The sequence below is a fragment of the Poecilia reticulata genome, chromosome 6, assembly GCF_904066995.2.
Source record: "Poecilia reticulata chromosome 6, P_reticulata-male-v2, whole genome shotgun sequence".
In the NCBI taxonomy this organism is placed as follows: Eukaryota; Metazoa; Chordata; class Actinopteri; order Cyprinodontiformes; family Poeciliidae; genus Poecilia; species Poecilia reticulata.
In genome coordinates, this window is record NC_088835.1 from 27,248,006 (window position 1) to 27,261,973 (window position 13,968).

At 41.9% G+C, this 13,968-nt stretch overlaps 1 protein-coding gene across 1 annotated transcript; it reads right to left on the reverse strand.

Moving 5' to 3' along the window:
• Nucleotides 1-2: 2 nt before the first annotated feature.
• On the reverse strand, nucleotides 3-13,419 carry LOC103466384 (transcription initiation factor TFIID subunit 4-like). Its single transcript, XM_008411904.3, has 15 exons — nucleotides 12,379-13,419; nucleotides 10,642-10,802; nucleotides 10,434-10,517; nucleotides 10,002-10,172; nucleotides 9,810-9,932; nucleotides 9,377-9,466; nucleotides 8,014-8,199; nucleotides 7,134-7,209; nucleotides 6,535-6,640; nucleotides 5,905-6,074; nucleotides 5,584-5,714; nucleotides 4,622-4,753; nucleotides 4,049-4,105; nucleotides 3,824-3,946; nucleotides 3-1,945 (listed from the first exon to the last, which is right to left on the reverse strand). Exons 1-15 carry the CDS (start codon nucleotides 13,373-13,375, stop codon nucleotides 1,787-1,789), a joined length of 2,766 nt encoding a protein of 921 aa, XP_008410126.1. The 5' UTR covers nucleotides 13,376-13,419; the 3' UTR covers nucleotides 3-1,786.
• Nucleotides 13,420-13,968: the final 549 nt, after the last annotated feature.

The following is a 13,968-nucleotide window of genomic DNA, read 5'->3' on the forward strand; positions in this document are numbered from 1 at the left end:
AGGAGTTTCTTCTTCCTTTATTTTATTTTGTAACAAAGGTACAAACGGTGTAAAACTGCATCAGGCTGAATGTAGGAAATATAAATAAGTCCTGAAGCTCAGGAGCTGGATCCAAACTAAAAGCTGTTAAAGCTTAAAAAGTCCAAGTGCGCTCCATCATCGAGAATTTTCCAGAGTCCAGGTTCAGCTCAGTCTGCCGGGAGGAGGAGGAGGAGGAATGTCGGACCTTCAGAACCTGAGAGTTCCTGTGTGTCGGAGAACCAGCTCCCTGCAGGGGAACGCTCCAACACCAACCGACCGGCCTCCATCATTTCCTGAATTGTTGAACTGTTCCTTTAAACTGTCTGCGGCTCTCTCTCTCTCACACACACACACGCACGCACATACACACACTCTCTAAAACAGCGCCCTCTAACCGAGCCGACCGTTGGGAACATTTAAAACATGGTGAGCAGTCAGAAGGCACCTGTTCAGGTACAGCGCTGGAGGGGGGCGTGGCCAAGCCAGCAGCCAATCAGAGAGCAGCTCACAGTCCAACATGGCGGGAAATTACAACAAAGCCGCTGCAGATAAAGGAGCGTTCCACCTGTTCTACCGCACACCTGCCTCGTTTCTCACCTGGTTCTGCTGCGCCCGGCTGGAGTTTCAGTCCAGAACTGGTTCTGGAGTTTAAACTACATGAATGAGGCTCACTATTGGTTCTCTAATTGATCAATGAGGATCAATCACACTGCAAAAACACCAAATCTTACCAAGTATTTCTTACAACAAGAGTATTAGGGCCATGTTAAGAAAATATAATCAAATTAATATGGGAATAAAGTCAAAAATAAAGAGAATAAAGTCAATATTTCTAGAATAAATTCATGATATAGTTTAGCATAGCGCTAATATGCGTAGGGCCATACTAAGAAAAATACTAAAATTACAAAAATAAAATCATAAAATTAAAATAGTCAATATTTCAATAAAAGCCATGATGACTTTATTCTAATATTTCCCTCTTACCCCTAAAATAAAATTGATTACAAGAACAAAGTAGAAACATTATGACTTTATTCTCATATTTTATAATTTTCCTAGTTGGCCCAAATATTTTGTCATGGCGCCACACCAAGAAAAATCTATATTATGAGAATAAAGTCATATGGGAATAAAATTTCTAATATTACAACTTTATTCTCATAATAATTGTAATTTTATTTTCTAAACGTTTTTAGGGTAGCCCCAATACTCCTCTGTATTTTTCTTCTAGTTTTTAGTGAAAATATCTTAGTACAGTTGAAATAAGAAATAAAACAACTTACAAGTAACTTTTCAGCAAAATACAGCTTTAAATTTATAACAAAGGAAAAATGTCTTTCTATAAGACGATAAAATCAGTAAATAGTCATAAATTATTGACTTAAAACAAGCTCCTATATCTTGAAAACATTTACTTTTGAGTAAGTTTTGTCTCATTTCATGTGTGCCAAAAATATTTGCACTAGAAAGTAAAGCAGAAATACTTTGTAAAATTTTGCGTTTTTGCAGTGTGTTTATCAGGCCGATCCGAAACAACCAAACTGTCCCTGAGTGAGAAAACGTTTCGTCTAAATGTTCTAACATGATTCTGGTTCAGTTTTGAACTAAACGGGGTAAACGTCTCTGAACAGGTCAAATCCAACAGAACCTTCCCTCCTCTGCAGAACCCGTCCTGGTGGTTGGGAGTTCTCCTTTTCCAGCAGCGCTCTGTAGCCGGACCGCTCCTGTCTGCTATCGCTGGAGGACCAGCAGGGGGCGCCAATCACTTCAGGAGGGCCTTGTAGAGCATGAGGGAGCGGGCCGTGCTGCGGTCCTGCTCCAGACACAGGATGAAGTCCCTGAGGTTGACCCGAGTGATCCGCTGCCGGAGCTGCTGCCGGGATGAGGAGGCAGAGGAGCCGGAACCGGATCCCGATGTCACCTGAAGGGGGCGGAGTTAGGGAGTTAAACTACAGGAAGTCAAGAGGAAAACTGCAGAGGAAGCTCATGAGCTTCTGAGATCCATTAGTCTATAAAATAAGTCCAAATCAGAATGTTCTGCTCTGGTTCTGGAGCTGGGCAGCATCAGACTGGGTTCATCTGTTTGGGATTTTCCATTTTTTCCTGCCAACAGGAGGAAAACACTACAGCAGATTCCAGGATGAAACTTTCAGGGTCATCAGGATGTTGATTTGTCTCCGGCTACATTCACACTAGGGCTAAATATTATTCTGATGATTAATCAAATAATGAATTCGGCACATTCTGCTGACTTTTCATTTAACTACTTGTTACTGCATGTTTTTTTATACATCAAAAAATACAAGTAAATCATTCAATTACTTTTTTGAAAAAGAAATGGAACATTTTATAGCCTAAAATATAATAACAGCATTTATTTAATGTACGCTTGATTATTTGTAGCAAAGGATATTTATAAATACAGTGTGGTGCTAATATGTTGGATTAACTGATTAATAACTACACAGAAAACGGAGCCTAAAAGGATTTTTTTTTTTACAGATTTAGAACCTGGTGAATGTAAATCTATGCCACAGTACAAATGTTTTTCTTTTATCTTAATGCAATATGTCTATATAGAGTATTGTTTTTGCTTAATTACTGCTCTAACTGTTTTCCTTTCAGCAAATTGATTTTTTTAAGTCTGTATACTCGTTTAATCGATTACTTAAATTATTAATCAATTATTTAAATAATTGATTAATAATGATTAATTTGATTATTCGTTCAGCCCCAGTTAACTCCTCACTAGATGCTCGAGTCCTAATTAGACATTTGTTTGACTGAGCAGCTCAGAGTGTGATGGCTAAAAGAAAAACTGTGGAGAGAGATAGATTCTCACAGTTCATGTTAAATGAACAGAATCAGAAAATCTCCAGCAGCTGCTAACAGAGTCTGAACCCCAGACATGAGGGTTAGAGGGTTCAGTGTCTGCTGAGAACATGGCTCCCTCCTCTGAGCCTGTAGCTCATTTCTGCAGGGCTGCCTCCAGGGTATGGAGGGGCAAGGGGCTTCATGAGCCCCCGTTAACCCCCCCCCCCAAGCGGACTCTGTCCCCCTTTGTCTGGGGAAGTAAACGCCGGCGGGATGGGGGAGGAGTCAAGAGTCCAATATCCTCTTGCATGTTATTGTTTTAACTCAGAAAAACGTTCATAAATGACTCAAAACCTCTCCTACTCTTCTTCTCCTCTCTCAACATGTTGCCATAGTAACTGACTGAAAACAGCTCCACTAATGGATCAGGACTCAACACCAAAACACACTAAACCATTTCCCACACAAAGAACAGAACATTCAGTCCATTACAATTTTATGTTTCTAGGCTTCATGTTTATGTTATAATTATTATTAAATGTTCGTCTGAACACAGACTGGCTAATGATTAGCTACACCTGCTCTACTGATAACTTGTCAGAGTTGGTGTGTAGGTCACCATTTTTTATTTTGTAACTGAACCGAACCACCAGATTCCACAGCACACCTACATGTTAAGGATGTCAAAGTCAAGCTAGCATCACTGACCTACTTCCATCTCCCTCATTATTTTCCCTCTTAAATTAAAATGTTTTCCTGACCTTGTTATCTCATCGTTGTACTCTTGACAATTATTAGAAAAGCACTGCGTCCCTTTTTCTTTTATATGTCGTGTATATTTAAGATTTAGCACATTATGTTGATAACTTGACAGCTAAAACCAATGGTAGCCATTGTAGCAGCTTTTTGGGGATCTTGCATGCATGATGTCACACTACAATGTGTCTATGTCATCATAAGGTCACATGACCAAATGGCTGATTACCTCGCTGCTCACTGAAGCTCCGCCTCCTGAGTCCAACTTGCGTTTCTTTCTGGGCCCGATGGCGGCAAGCGCCGTGAGGTTGGCGTCTCGCTGTCGCATCTGAGCCAGTTCCTGCTGCTGCATCTGTGGACAGGAAGTTACAGCTGTTATGGCAGGAAGTTGAAGTGGTTGAAACGGGACGCTTCCTGTCTCAGAGCTGAAGCTGAACGTGAAACCTAGCCGTACCTCTTTAGCCTTCTGCTTCAGCCGAGCCTGCTCCGGATCCTCCTGCCGGGCCCGACTCTGGAAGAGAAACAAAATGTGACCCATTAAGCTTCTTTGACCAGGGGAGGATCGCAACATCGTCCGATTTTAGTCTGGTCAGCCACTGCACAGCGAGTACAACAGTAAGAGTAGCTGACCAAATGTTCTGGAGCTCAGCTTTGGTTGCTAGGTAACAAGGCCTGGCTCTACTGAGGTTGCTAGGCAACGACACAGTGCCCATTAACTGCAAAAACACTTAATGTTACCAAATATCTTTGGTCTAGTTTCATGTGCAAAACTAACTAACAAGTAACTGTTCAGCAAAGAAATCAGAGTTTATTTTAAATAATTCTTTAATACTGATTTTAAAAAAAGTTAAAGTTCAGTAAAGTTTTTATTTGCTCTGACTGGAGGTTCTACATTGTGACATCGTCAACCAGCTGAAGTTGAATTTCAGTCTCTGCTTCAGTTTCCCCAGATCAGGTTGAGATATAGAGTTAATTAAACAGGTGTTCCGTTGCCATAGCAACCCGGGTTAGCCGTCACGTTTGGTACCTTGGCGGCCTTCAGCAGCATCTCGCGCTCCTGCTCGTCTTTCCGCTGCTTCTCCATCCGCTCCAGCGCCTCGAAGAACCGCAGCTGGGAGCGAACGTCCGACGACTGCTCATAGGTCAGGTTTCCTTCATCCTTGAGGGGGGAAGACCACAGATCGGTTACCGAACTGACAAGAACCCGGTCAGAACCGACAGGATCTGGGTCCGAAACGGGCAGTTTGCAGGATATCATCTATTTAACACCCTGATCCGCTTCAGTAGAGGTGATTATCAGGTGGTGAAAGATGAAGGTCATTTTTTTAAACAAGAGGTGTCCAAACCAAAGTGCAGCCCAGGGGCCTCGAAATAATTTTGTGTGGCCCTGGTGAAGAGTGGTAAAAACTTTCGCTCTCCAGGAAATGTTATTTGATCCAAATGGAAACTTTTTTGTATTTTTTGGATGGGATTTTCAATTAAAATTATTTACTCTTGAGTAGAAAATGTTACAAAAAGTATTTTACTTTTTTGTTACTTTAAATTCAAATTCAGTTTTGAAAAATCTAAAATATTTTCATTCCAAAGGGAAATAATAAAAAAAAGAATAAAAGAATACCATTGGGAACAAGGATTTATTAAACTTGGCCAAACACAACAAAGGTTCATCAGGAATACTATATTTCTTTTATTTAGGTAAATCTACAATAATTAACTGTTTTGTAACTCATTTCATCCACAAACTTTACAGGTTTAATTAATTGCTGAGCAAATAGAAATAAAAATGCAAATAAAACTATTTAGCATTTTTAATTTAAAGACATTATGCCTCCTGAGTACTTTAACCAGAGATGCAAAACATTTGGACTCTCCCATATTAAACCATAACGGGCTTATTAAAACACTTCTCAGTTTTTTATGTCTATATAGAATCTGGTATTAAGAGCCACTGAAATGCGCGTTATTCTCACGTTCTCTGTGACCTCTCACCTTTGCGCCGTCTGTGCGGTGCTGAGCGATCACAGAGGCCTTTTCCAGCAGCGAGCGCAGTCTGGATTCGGTGGCGTGTGAGATGAGGTTTACGACCTCCAGCGGCACCTCCGTCACGCCCAGCTTCTTGGCTGGGGAGCAGAACCATGAGAACCGAACCAGCATGAACAGTTTGGCTGGAAAGAAACCATTAAGCATCCATTGCTCTCAATTACTGAAAATGCTCCATAATGCAGCCCTGACCAGCAATTGGTGTTGCAGTGGCTCCCCCTGCTGGTGAAGATAAGTATATAATATTACCTAAATGATGGATGTACTGACCTGAGTCCAGGATGCGGCGGTGCAGAAGGCCCGGCGGCAGAAACGATTCGTCTTTACAGGACCGGATCTTGGTGCCGACGAGCTCTGAGCTGGTTGCTAGGATACGGGCGTTTTCCTCGTTAAGGTTGACCCCGGCCATTGAAGCCACATCGTTGATGTCGTCGTCGTCTCTGTGGAGGTTCAGCGAGAGCCAGAACTTTTAGATTTGACTGAATGACTGGAAGTTCAACGTCCCGACTAAAATATGAAACCCTGAGCTGACATGAAGCCGGGCTCTCCAGCTCACTGTGACGTTTGTTCAGTCATTCATTTCTCATCATCACCAGGAGAAAAGTTACACATCTGACCTGCATTAAAAAGCTCACTTGTAATTAGTAAAACTCAAAGCAAGCTGGTTATTACTATAGTAACCAGTAATAAAGCTGCTGAAGCTGAATGAGCTTTTTATTTTCACCCTTCAGTCTGACTCAAATACACATTTACTGGTGTTTATTTGGAGTTTATTCAGCTGTGATTAGGTGATTATTTCTGACGCTGAATCAGAAACATTCAGAATGGCTGTAAAACCAGTTATCTGCCAGGTTAGGTATGAAGTTTCTGTTCCTGGTGCTGATTGGACTTCAAACCCACCTGAAGGTCCCGCCCCCGGGGTCAGTCGGTTTCTTCTGATTGGCCTGAGCTGCCAGGTGGACAGGAGCTTTGCCTGCCATGGTGGTGGGTCCCCGCAAGAGTGTGGCTGCAAGCAGAGACGATTCAGAGAGGGCAGGTCTGAAGGCATCGTTCACTTCTCCTCAGTAAAATTCAAGAACTTTTTAAGCATTTTCGATGCAAGTTTTCAAACATTTCCACTTTGGCAATAACAAAAACATAAATAGATAGTTTCAATTCACTATTATACGACATTATTTGAGAATAAACCCAGAATTTAACAAAAAAAATCTCCCAATTTCAATCACTTGAACATATGGAACCTTAATTTCAATTACACGGATCAATGACTCATTGAACCATTGGGAATAATTAATATTCCCAATGGCAAATATTCACTTGTAACATTTTCCAAAGTTAGGCTTTTAATTTAACCTTAGATTGCACTTTAATACAAAAACAGGCAGCTTAAAATGACTTTATACAGAAATGAAACATTTTCCAGTCCTTGAAAACACCTAACTGAAATTCAAGCACTTTCAAGGATTTCAGTCACCCGTTTTTATCAGCTTCAGCCTCACCTGGATGCCTGATTTGCTGACTGAGGACCACCGGAGAACGGGTCTGGATGGTCTGGACTGTAGCTCTGCCCACAGCCTGCAGGAGAACACAAAACATCATAATCACCACTGAAATCACAAACTTGTTCAGACATATTAAAGCTGACATATTATGGTTCCTTGAGCAGGTTAGGATTGGTCTATATTGTTCATGACGCTTTTTGCAGAAAATCACGTTTAGACAATAACATTTTAGTCTCAGTTCTGCTTATTTTGAGCTCCTTTCAGAATGAGCCTCGTCACTTTAAATCAAAATAAGCTGCATGTAACCTAAGCCTGTCACAACAAGCAATAAATCAATAAATCCAATTAATCACATGGTAAACTTACAGGAGCTCAATAATTTCCATTCTCATTAATACTTTGTGAAGGGCAATTCTGTTTATAGAACGTTCATAATCTATTTTACGCATTGCTAGGTGACAGGTGGAACTCTGCTGGGGTTGCTAGGTGACAGGTGGAACTCGACTGGGGTTGCTAGGTGACAGGTGGAACTCTGTTGGGGTTGCTAGGTGACAGGTGAAACTCTGTTGGAGTTGCTAGGTGACAGGTGGAACTCTGCTGGGGTTGCTAGGTAACAGGCTGGGCTATGCTGGGGTTGCTAGGTAAGGGGCATTGCCTGCTGATTTGACGTTACAGTCGTAAAGTTTTTGAAACAGCTCATTTTCTAGACACCAAAAAACTTTAACTTATGGCCAAAAAATAGCTGGATGTTTATTTTAAACATTTGGGCCGTTTTAGAAGCAGTAGAGACCTAAAGAAGTGCAAATATGTTTTTCTTTTTTTTTATAGGTTCTTTTTAAACCACTAAAGCAGTGAAGGATGGGTTGCTGAGTGTTACCGTGTTTGTGATGGGTGGAGTCAGGCGGACCGTGGTTGCCGTGGCGTTGACGGGCAGCCGCGGCCTGATGGCTGCTGCGGTGAGGGAGCCGGGGGCGGCTGGAGGCGGAGCTGAGGTGGTGGGCGGAGCCGTAGTCAGAGACTGCTGGCTGTTGAGCAGAGTCTGACGCAGAGCAGGGAGGCTTTTCTGAGGAGATACACACAAAGTTCATCACTGCAGGAAGCTGCAGTTTTTTTGGTGATTTTATCAGCAGATTTCATCTTAGATAACAATGCAGAACCTCATGTTTTCTAATTTGGGGTATACAAGTATTCATACTGAAAACATCCATTACAATCCTAAATACATGCAGAATGTGTGTGTGTGTGTGTGTGTGTGTGTGTGTGTGTGTGTGTGTGTGTGTGTGTGTGTGTGTGTGTGTGTGTGTGTGTGTGTGTGTGTGTGTGTGTGTGTGCAATGGAAGACTTTGTACTAAAGATGCAACTAATGATTACTTGATTAGTCGTTTATTGTTACAGTTAATCAGATGAAAAAAGGCATTTTTTCTACAAAATTAGAAGTGCATTAAAATAAACATAATTACAGTCAGTTTAGAATAAGAAACATGTTATTGCATAAAATGCAATAACAGGTAGATTTAGGGTTTCATCGTTTGTAGCAAAGGATGAATCTGCAGCTAAAAAATATAATCTGTTAATAAACGAATATCAAAAGTTACTTTTTGATGTCTGTTTATTAGTTTTAGATTCACCCTGTTTTTTTGAACGGGGTGAATCTAAAACTTGGTGCGACATATTTACAGACATATTTTTTATTTCAATCTTATTGTTTTTATATTTTCGTACAGTTTGGGCTTAATTACTTTTTTGAGTGTGTTGTTCTTTCATCAAATTGCCTTTTGTAGAGTCTGTATACTCCAGTTAGCAATGAATGGATTACTAAATTAACTAACGATCACTTCAATAATCGATTCGTAACGATTAATCATTATAGCCCTATTCACTCCTTTGCAAACAACTATGGTTATGGTTATTAACCTCTAATAACCTTAGTTACAGTCTGATAAACAATTAAAATCTGATAACAGTTATTAACATAAATAACACCTTTATTAACATGAAATTACTGTAGGTAGCAGTATTTTAATTTATCTAATTTTATATGTTTAATAAATGTAGTTATTGACATGTATAGTCATTAAGATCTAGTTAATACCATTGTTAACATTTTATAATTCTTAAAAAACATTAGGATTAATAACAGTAAAAAACAGAGTTCATATACCGCAGCAATTAGAATCAGTAAACCTTATTTGCAAATGCAGCTGTAATAGCAGAAATATGTATTTTTTCAGGACAGGTACCTTGAGGAAGGGGATGAGGTAGGGCTGTGGGGAGGACTTCAGCTCAGCCTGCAGCCGAGACGTGAACTCCTCGGGTTCGATCTTTGCGTCCTGAAAAGATGTTAGAGCACAAAGACGTGAAATATAACGGCACAAAGACAAAGTGTTCAGGGATGTAACAGACGGACATGTTCAAGTTTTAGGAAATGAAGTCACAGGAACAAAAAGCAAGAGGATAAAAGAGGACGCCATGAAACTGGACCTGAGGAGCATCTGGCTGCAGCAGAGCTGGGCAACATGGCTAAAAATAAAATCTGATTTTTTTTAAACCATTTTTTTTCTCGCTTTCTTTTCTCAAGAAGGAATTACAAGTAGTGTTTATTATTTCAATCATCCCTTCTGTCAGTTGTACGACGGAGTAGGAAGCATCAGGAAAAGGATCTTAGCAGCTTACAAGCAGGTCCTGAACGAGGGTCTTCACATTCTTGGACGTATCGGGGGACGGGGAGTTATGCGACGCCAGCTTGATGAGCGTGGACAAGAAGTTCTTGCATTTCTTCACGTTTTCCTGCATTTCCTGTTGGTCACAAATACGTGTGAAAAACGTTGCAACAGCGGGAAACGTTTGAAAATGACGGGAGCCGACCTGCGACACCACAGTGACCCTGGCGACAGGCGGGGCAGCGGGAGGGGGTGTGGCGCCGCCGCCGGGTAGCGGTGCGGGCTTGGCGGCGGGCGTCACCCCCGCCGTGATGACCGTGGAGGTTTTCTGAGGCGGCGGCATCTTCACGGCTCCGGCAGCAGGAACTGCGAGGGGCTTCAGGAACAGAGAGGCATGATTAGATCCAACCAATCAAACTACATGGCTCAAAGCATATTCATGTGTTAGAATGGCCCAGTCAAAGTCCTAACTAAATCCAATGGAACCAAGAACCAAGGACTGAAACTCATTTAAATCTAATAGAACATTAATCAACAATTAATGGTAAGTTTATTAATTGCTTCCTATCCTAGTCTGTTTTATGTCGGGCTATGTTCTGTGTCTTCACCTGTTCCACCTCTCAGCAGGAGAACTTACCTGAACAGAGGTGGTGGAAGGAGACTGGACTATTCTGGTGGGAGCGGGTGCAGCCAGCCGGACCGGCTGGGGGGCTCCGGGCACCTGCAGACGATTTATGGTTTGTTTCAGAATAAAAATCACCTAATTCTGATTTTACTGAAATTACAGATTAACTCCAGAATTTATGAAGAAGATCTTAGTCAAGTTCTGATGGTCTCAAACTCACCGTGGTGGCGGTGCTGACCCGGATAGTCGATGTTGCCAGCGGTGTTGCGGGTCTCTGGGTGACCACCGTCTGACTCTGCTGCAGCTTGGCCTGGGCCTGGGCCAGAGCCTGCTGAGGAACCAAGACCAGCTGACCCGTCTCGGTCCGGACCAGAACCATTCCTGCAGGAGAAGAATCAATGCAAGTGATTAAAGAGGTTCTACAGACTGAATGAAATGGAACAGCTGAGCTGGATGGAAATCAGAACCAACTGGAGAATTGAGAACAAATGAGATCAAATATTTACAGTTTGTTTTTGCGCTGAAACATGAAAAACTTCAGGCAGATCAAACCTGAAAATCTGGGAAAAATTTACGAGAATTCAAAGAATTTCCAGTTTGAGATGAAATTATTAGAACTGAAACAGTTAATCAGATTAATCATGATGAATCCCTTATTGAAATATTCAAGTAATTTTGTAATCGATTAATTGTTAACTGGAGTATACAAACTCAAAAAAGGCTATTTGCTGAAAGAACAGCAGTCAGAGCAGCAATTAAACAAAAACTGCACAAAAAATACACATTTTGCATTTAAGATGAAATAAAAAATAAAACTTTGTAAATATGTTCCACCCAAAACTAAAGTGGCTTAGTTTTAGCTTCACCTCGTTCAAATTCTGTGGAAAAAAATTCTTCTTTTAATCATGTTTTGTTTTCCGATTATTACTACACTGCAAAAACACAAAAATAGTATTTCTGGTCTAGTTTCTAGTGCAAATATTTTAGTTCCTGTGAAATAAAACAAAACTAACTTACAAGCAACTTTTCATTTCCTAGAAATTCATTTTAAAAATGGTACCATAAATAATGAACTTAGGGCTTCAACTAACTTTGAATTTAGCAATCGATTGTTCTGACGACTAATTGGATAAAAAAAAAAAAAATCGGCATATTCTGCAAATTTTTCATTTAGCCACTTACATCTTGTGTAAGATTTTATAAGTATATTAAAATAATTCAATTCCTTTCTTATATAAGAAAATAAACATTACTTCAAATGCAGCAACAAAGCATTTCTTTAGCATATGTTTGATCATTTGTAGCAAAAGATGCATCTGCAGTTAAAATACTTCCAACATCAACATGAAGAGTCTTTACTGCCCGACTTCACATCAGTACAGTGCAAGACTGAGCTGTTGGTTATTTTTTTATTAATAGATTAATAATTGTAAACCAAAAGTTATTAAATAGTATTTTATTATTATTATTTTACAGAATTTAACCAGGAGAAGCTGAACTATGTAAACATGTGTGAAATATATTTACAGACAGTGGACAGAAGTTGTTCTTATATGTTCTTTATATTTTGTACAGTTTTGGCTTAATTACTTCTCTGAATATGTTGTTCTGGTTGAAACTAAAGACTCCAGATGCTCCAGAGTCTGTGTACTCCATAAAGTCTTTCTTAACTATTAATCAATTACTAAATTAGTTGGCAAATATTTCAAAAATTGTTTTATCCCCATTAATCGTTTCAGCCCTTGTTCCACTTTCAGATTTTTTCACTTATAGAAAAATGTTCCATCTGTCAGTGGGTCAAGTACTTTTTCAACCAATATTAAGGACTTATTTACTTAAAACTGTTCTACTTGATAAGAAGAAGTGTTTTGCAGTGCAGCTGAGTCAGAGCGTTTGGTCCCTCCAGAACCAGGAGCCACCATCACAGGACCGATCATAAGCAGGTGTGTGTTCTCACCTGGAGGGATGGTGAAGCCGGGCGGCAGCTGGATGGTTGTCTGCTGCTGAGGCCGGACAGCCAGGGCGGTCTGCGGGGCCGCCGGCCGGGTTGTGGCGGTCACCAGCTGGGGTCTCTGCGGCTGGATGGAGGTGGCCGCCCCAACAGCAGCACCGGGCGGCCTCACCCCGGTCTGAGCCACCCCGTTGATGGCAGGCTTGGCTGCTGCGAGCGGTGTGCTGGCTCCGGTCTGGGTCTGGATGATGGAGGCCTGGGCTGCAGCCGCAGCCGGAGCCGGGGTGCTGGTCACCAGCATCTTGGTGTGCATTAGAGGGTTGTTGTGGTTCAGGACCTGAGCGGCTGATAGGGAGGCTGAACCCTTCGGGTCCAAACCGTTCTGGGCGGTGCTGATCACGGGGCTGGGGAGCCCCTGTAGGGTCACAGCAGGGGAGCCCGCCGGGGATTGAGGAGCAGGGAGTCCGGGTTGTGAAGCCAGGGTCGCGCCGGGTGGAGGGGCACCGGGTGAGCCTTCCACTTTCCCGGCTCCGGTGCTGCCGTTTAGGGGCTGTAAGCTGGGGGAAGAGGTCCGGATCGCCTCCACCGGGCTGGGAGCCAGGACAGCAGCCCGGGGGAAGCTAGCAGCGGGCTGGCTGCTCAGAGTTACCGGTACGGGTAAAGCGGTCAAAGAGGGCGCTACTGCCGCTTGCAAACCGGTTCCGGTGTTTCTTATTGCCCCGGCGGTAACAGAGGAGGAAACGGTTTGCCCGGACAGAGGCTGGTTGGCGCCCGGTTCCCGGGTCGACCCCGCGGTTTGGTGCCCTTGTTGAGGCTCCGAAGACCCCGCTTTCCCTGAGAGGCGGCTGGCCGCCGCCACGTCCCGCTTCCCGTCTGGATCAGAAGCCGCGGGGAGGTTTCTGTCGCCCAGTTGGGACTCCAGGGAGCCCACCAGGTCGCTGACCGCCTTCTCGTCCACCTCGGTGGACAGCATGTCCTCCAGCGGGTCGGGGGCTCCCGCCATCTTTGATGCTTCGCTGTTGTGCAAATCGTTTTTTAGAATGTACGCATGCGCCGAGGATCCGGCTGCATTCGGAGCAAAGATCTAGATGGATCAAAGATCTAGATGTACCAAATGTTTTGAGAACTGTGGGAAAAGCAGTTCCAAAGCAACAAAATTACACCTTTTTAATTATTTAGAGTCGAAAATAAAACCGAAGATATCCCAATATATAGATAGAGAAAATATCGTTTATTTTTCCACAGTGTAGAAATTTCGGTGTGTCACACCAGCAATCTAAAAGCAGTTGGAAACACACAAATTCACACAAAGTAAAAAAAGTAATGTTAAAGACATAATAATTTTAAAAATAAGTAAAACCGTACGGTAAGAAGTTTATAACATTGAAAAAATAGTACTGTTCAGTTACCATACTGCATAATACAATATATTATTGTTTATAACTGTCAGTACGCTAAAATTATTTGTGATAAATGTATAGGATACTTAGGGCTATCGTCAATTTATAACAAATTGCCCTTAAGACATATGCATTTTCACAAGGTGTTGCGTTCCTTAAAATGTTTTTAAACTGTTGTCCTTTATTTTATACTATT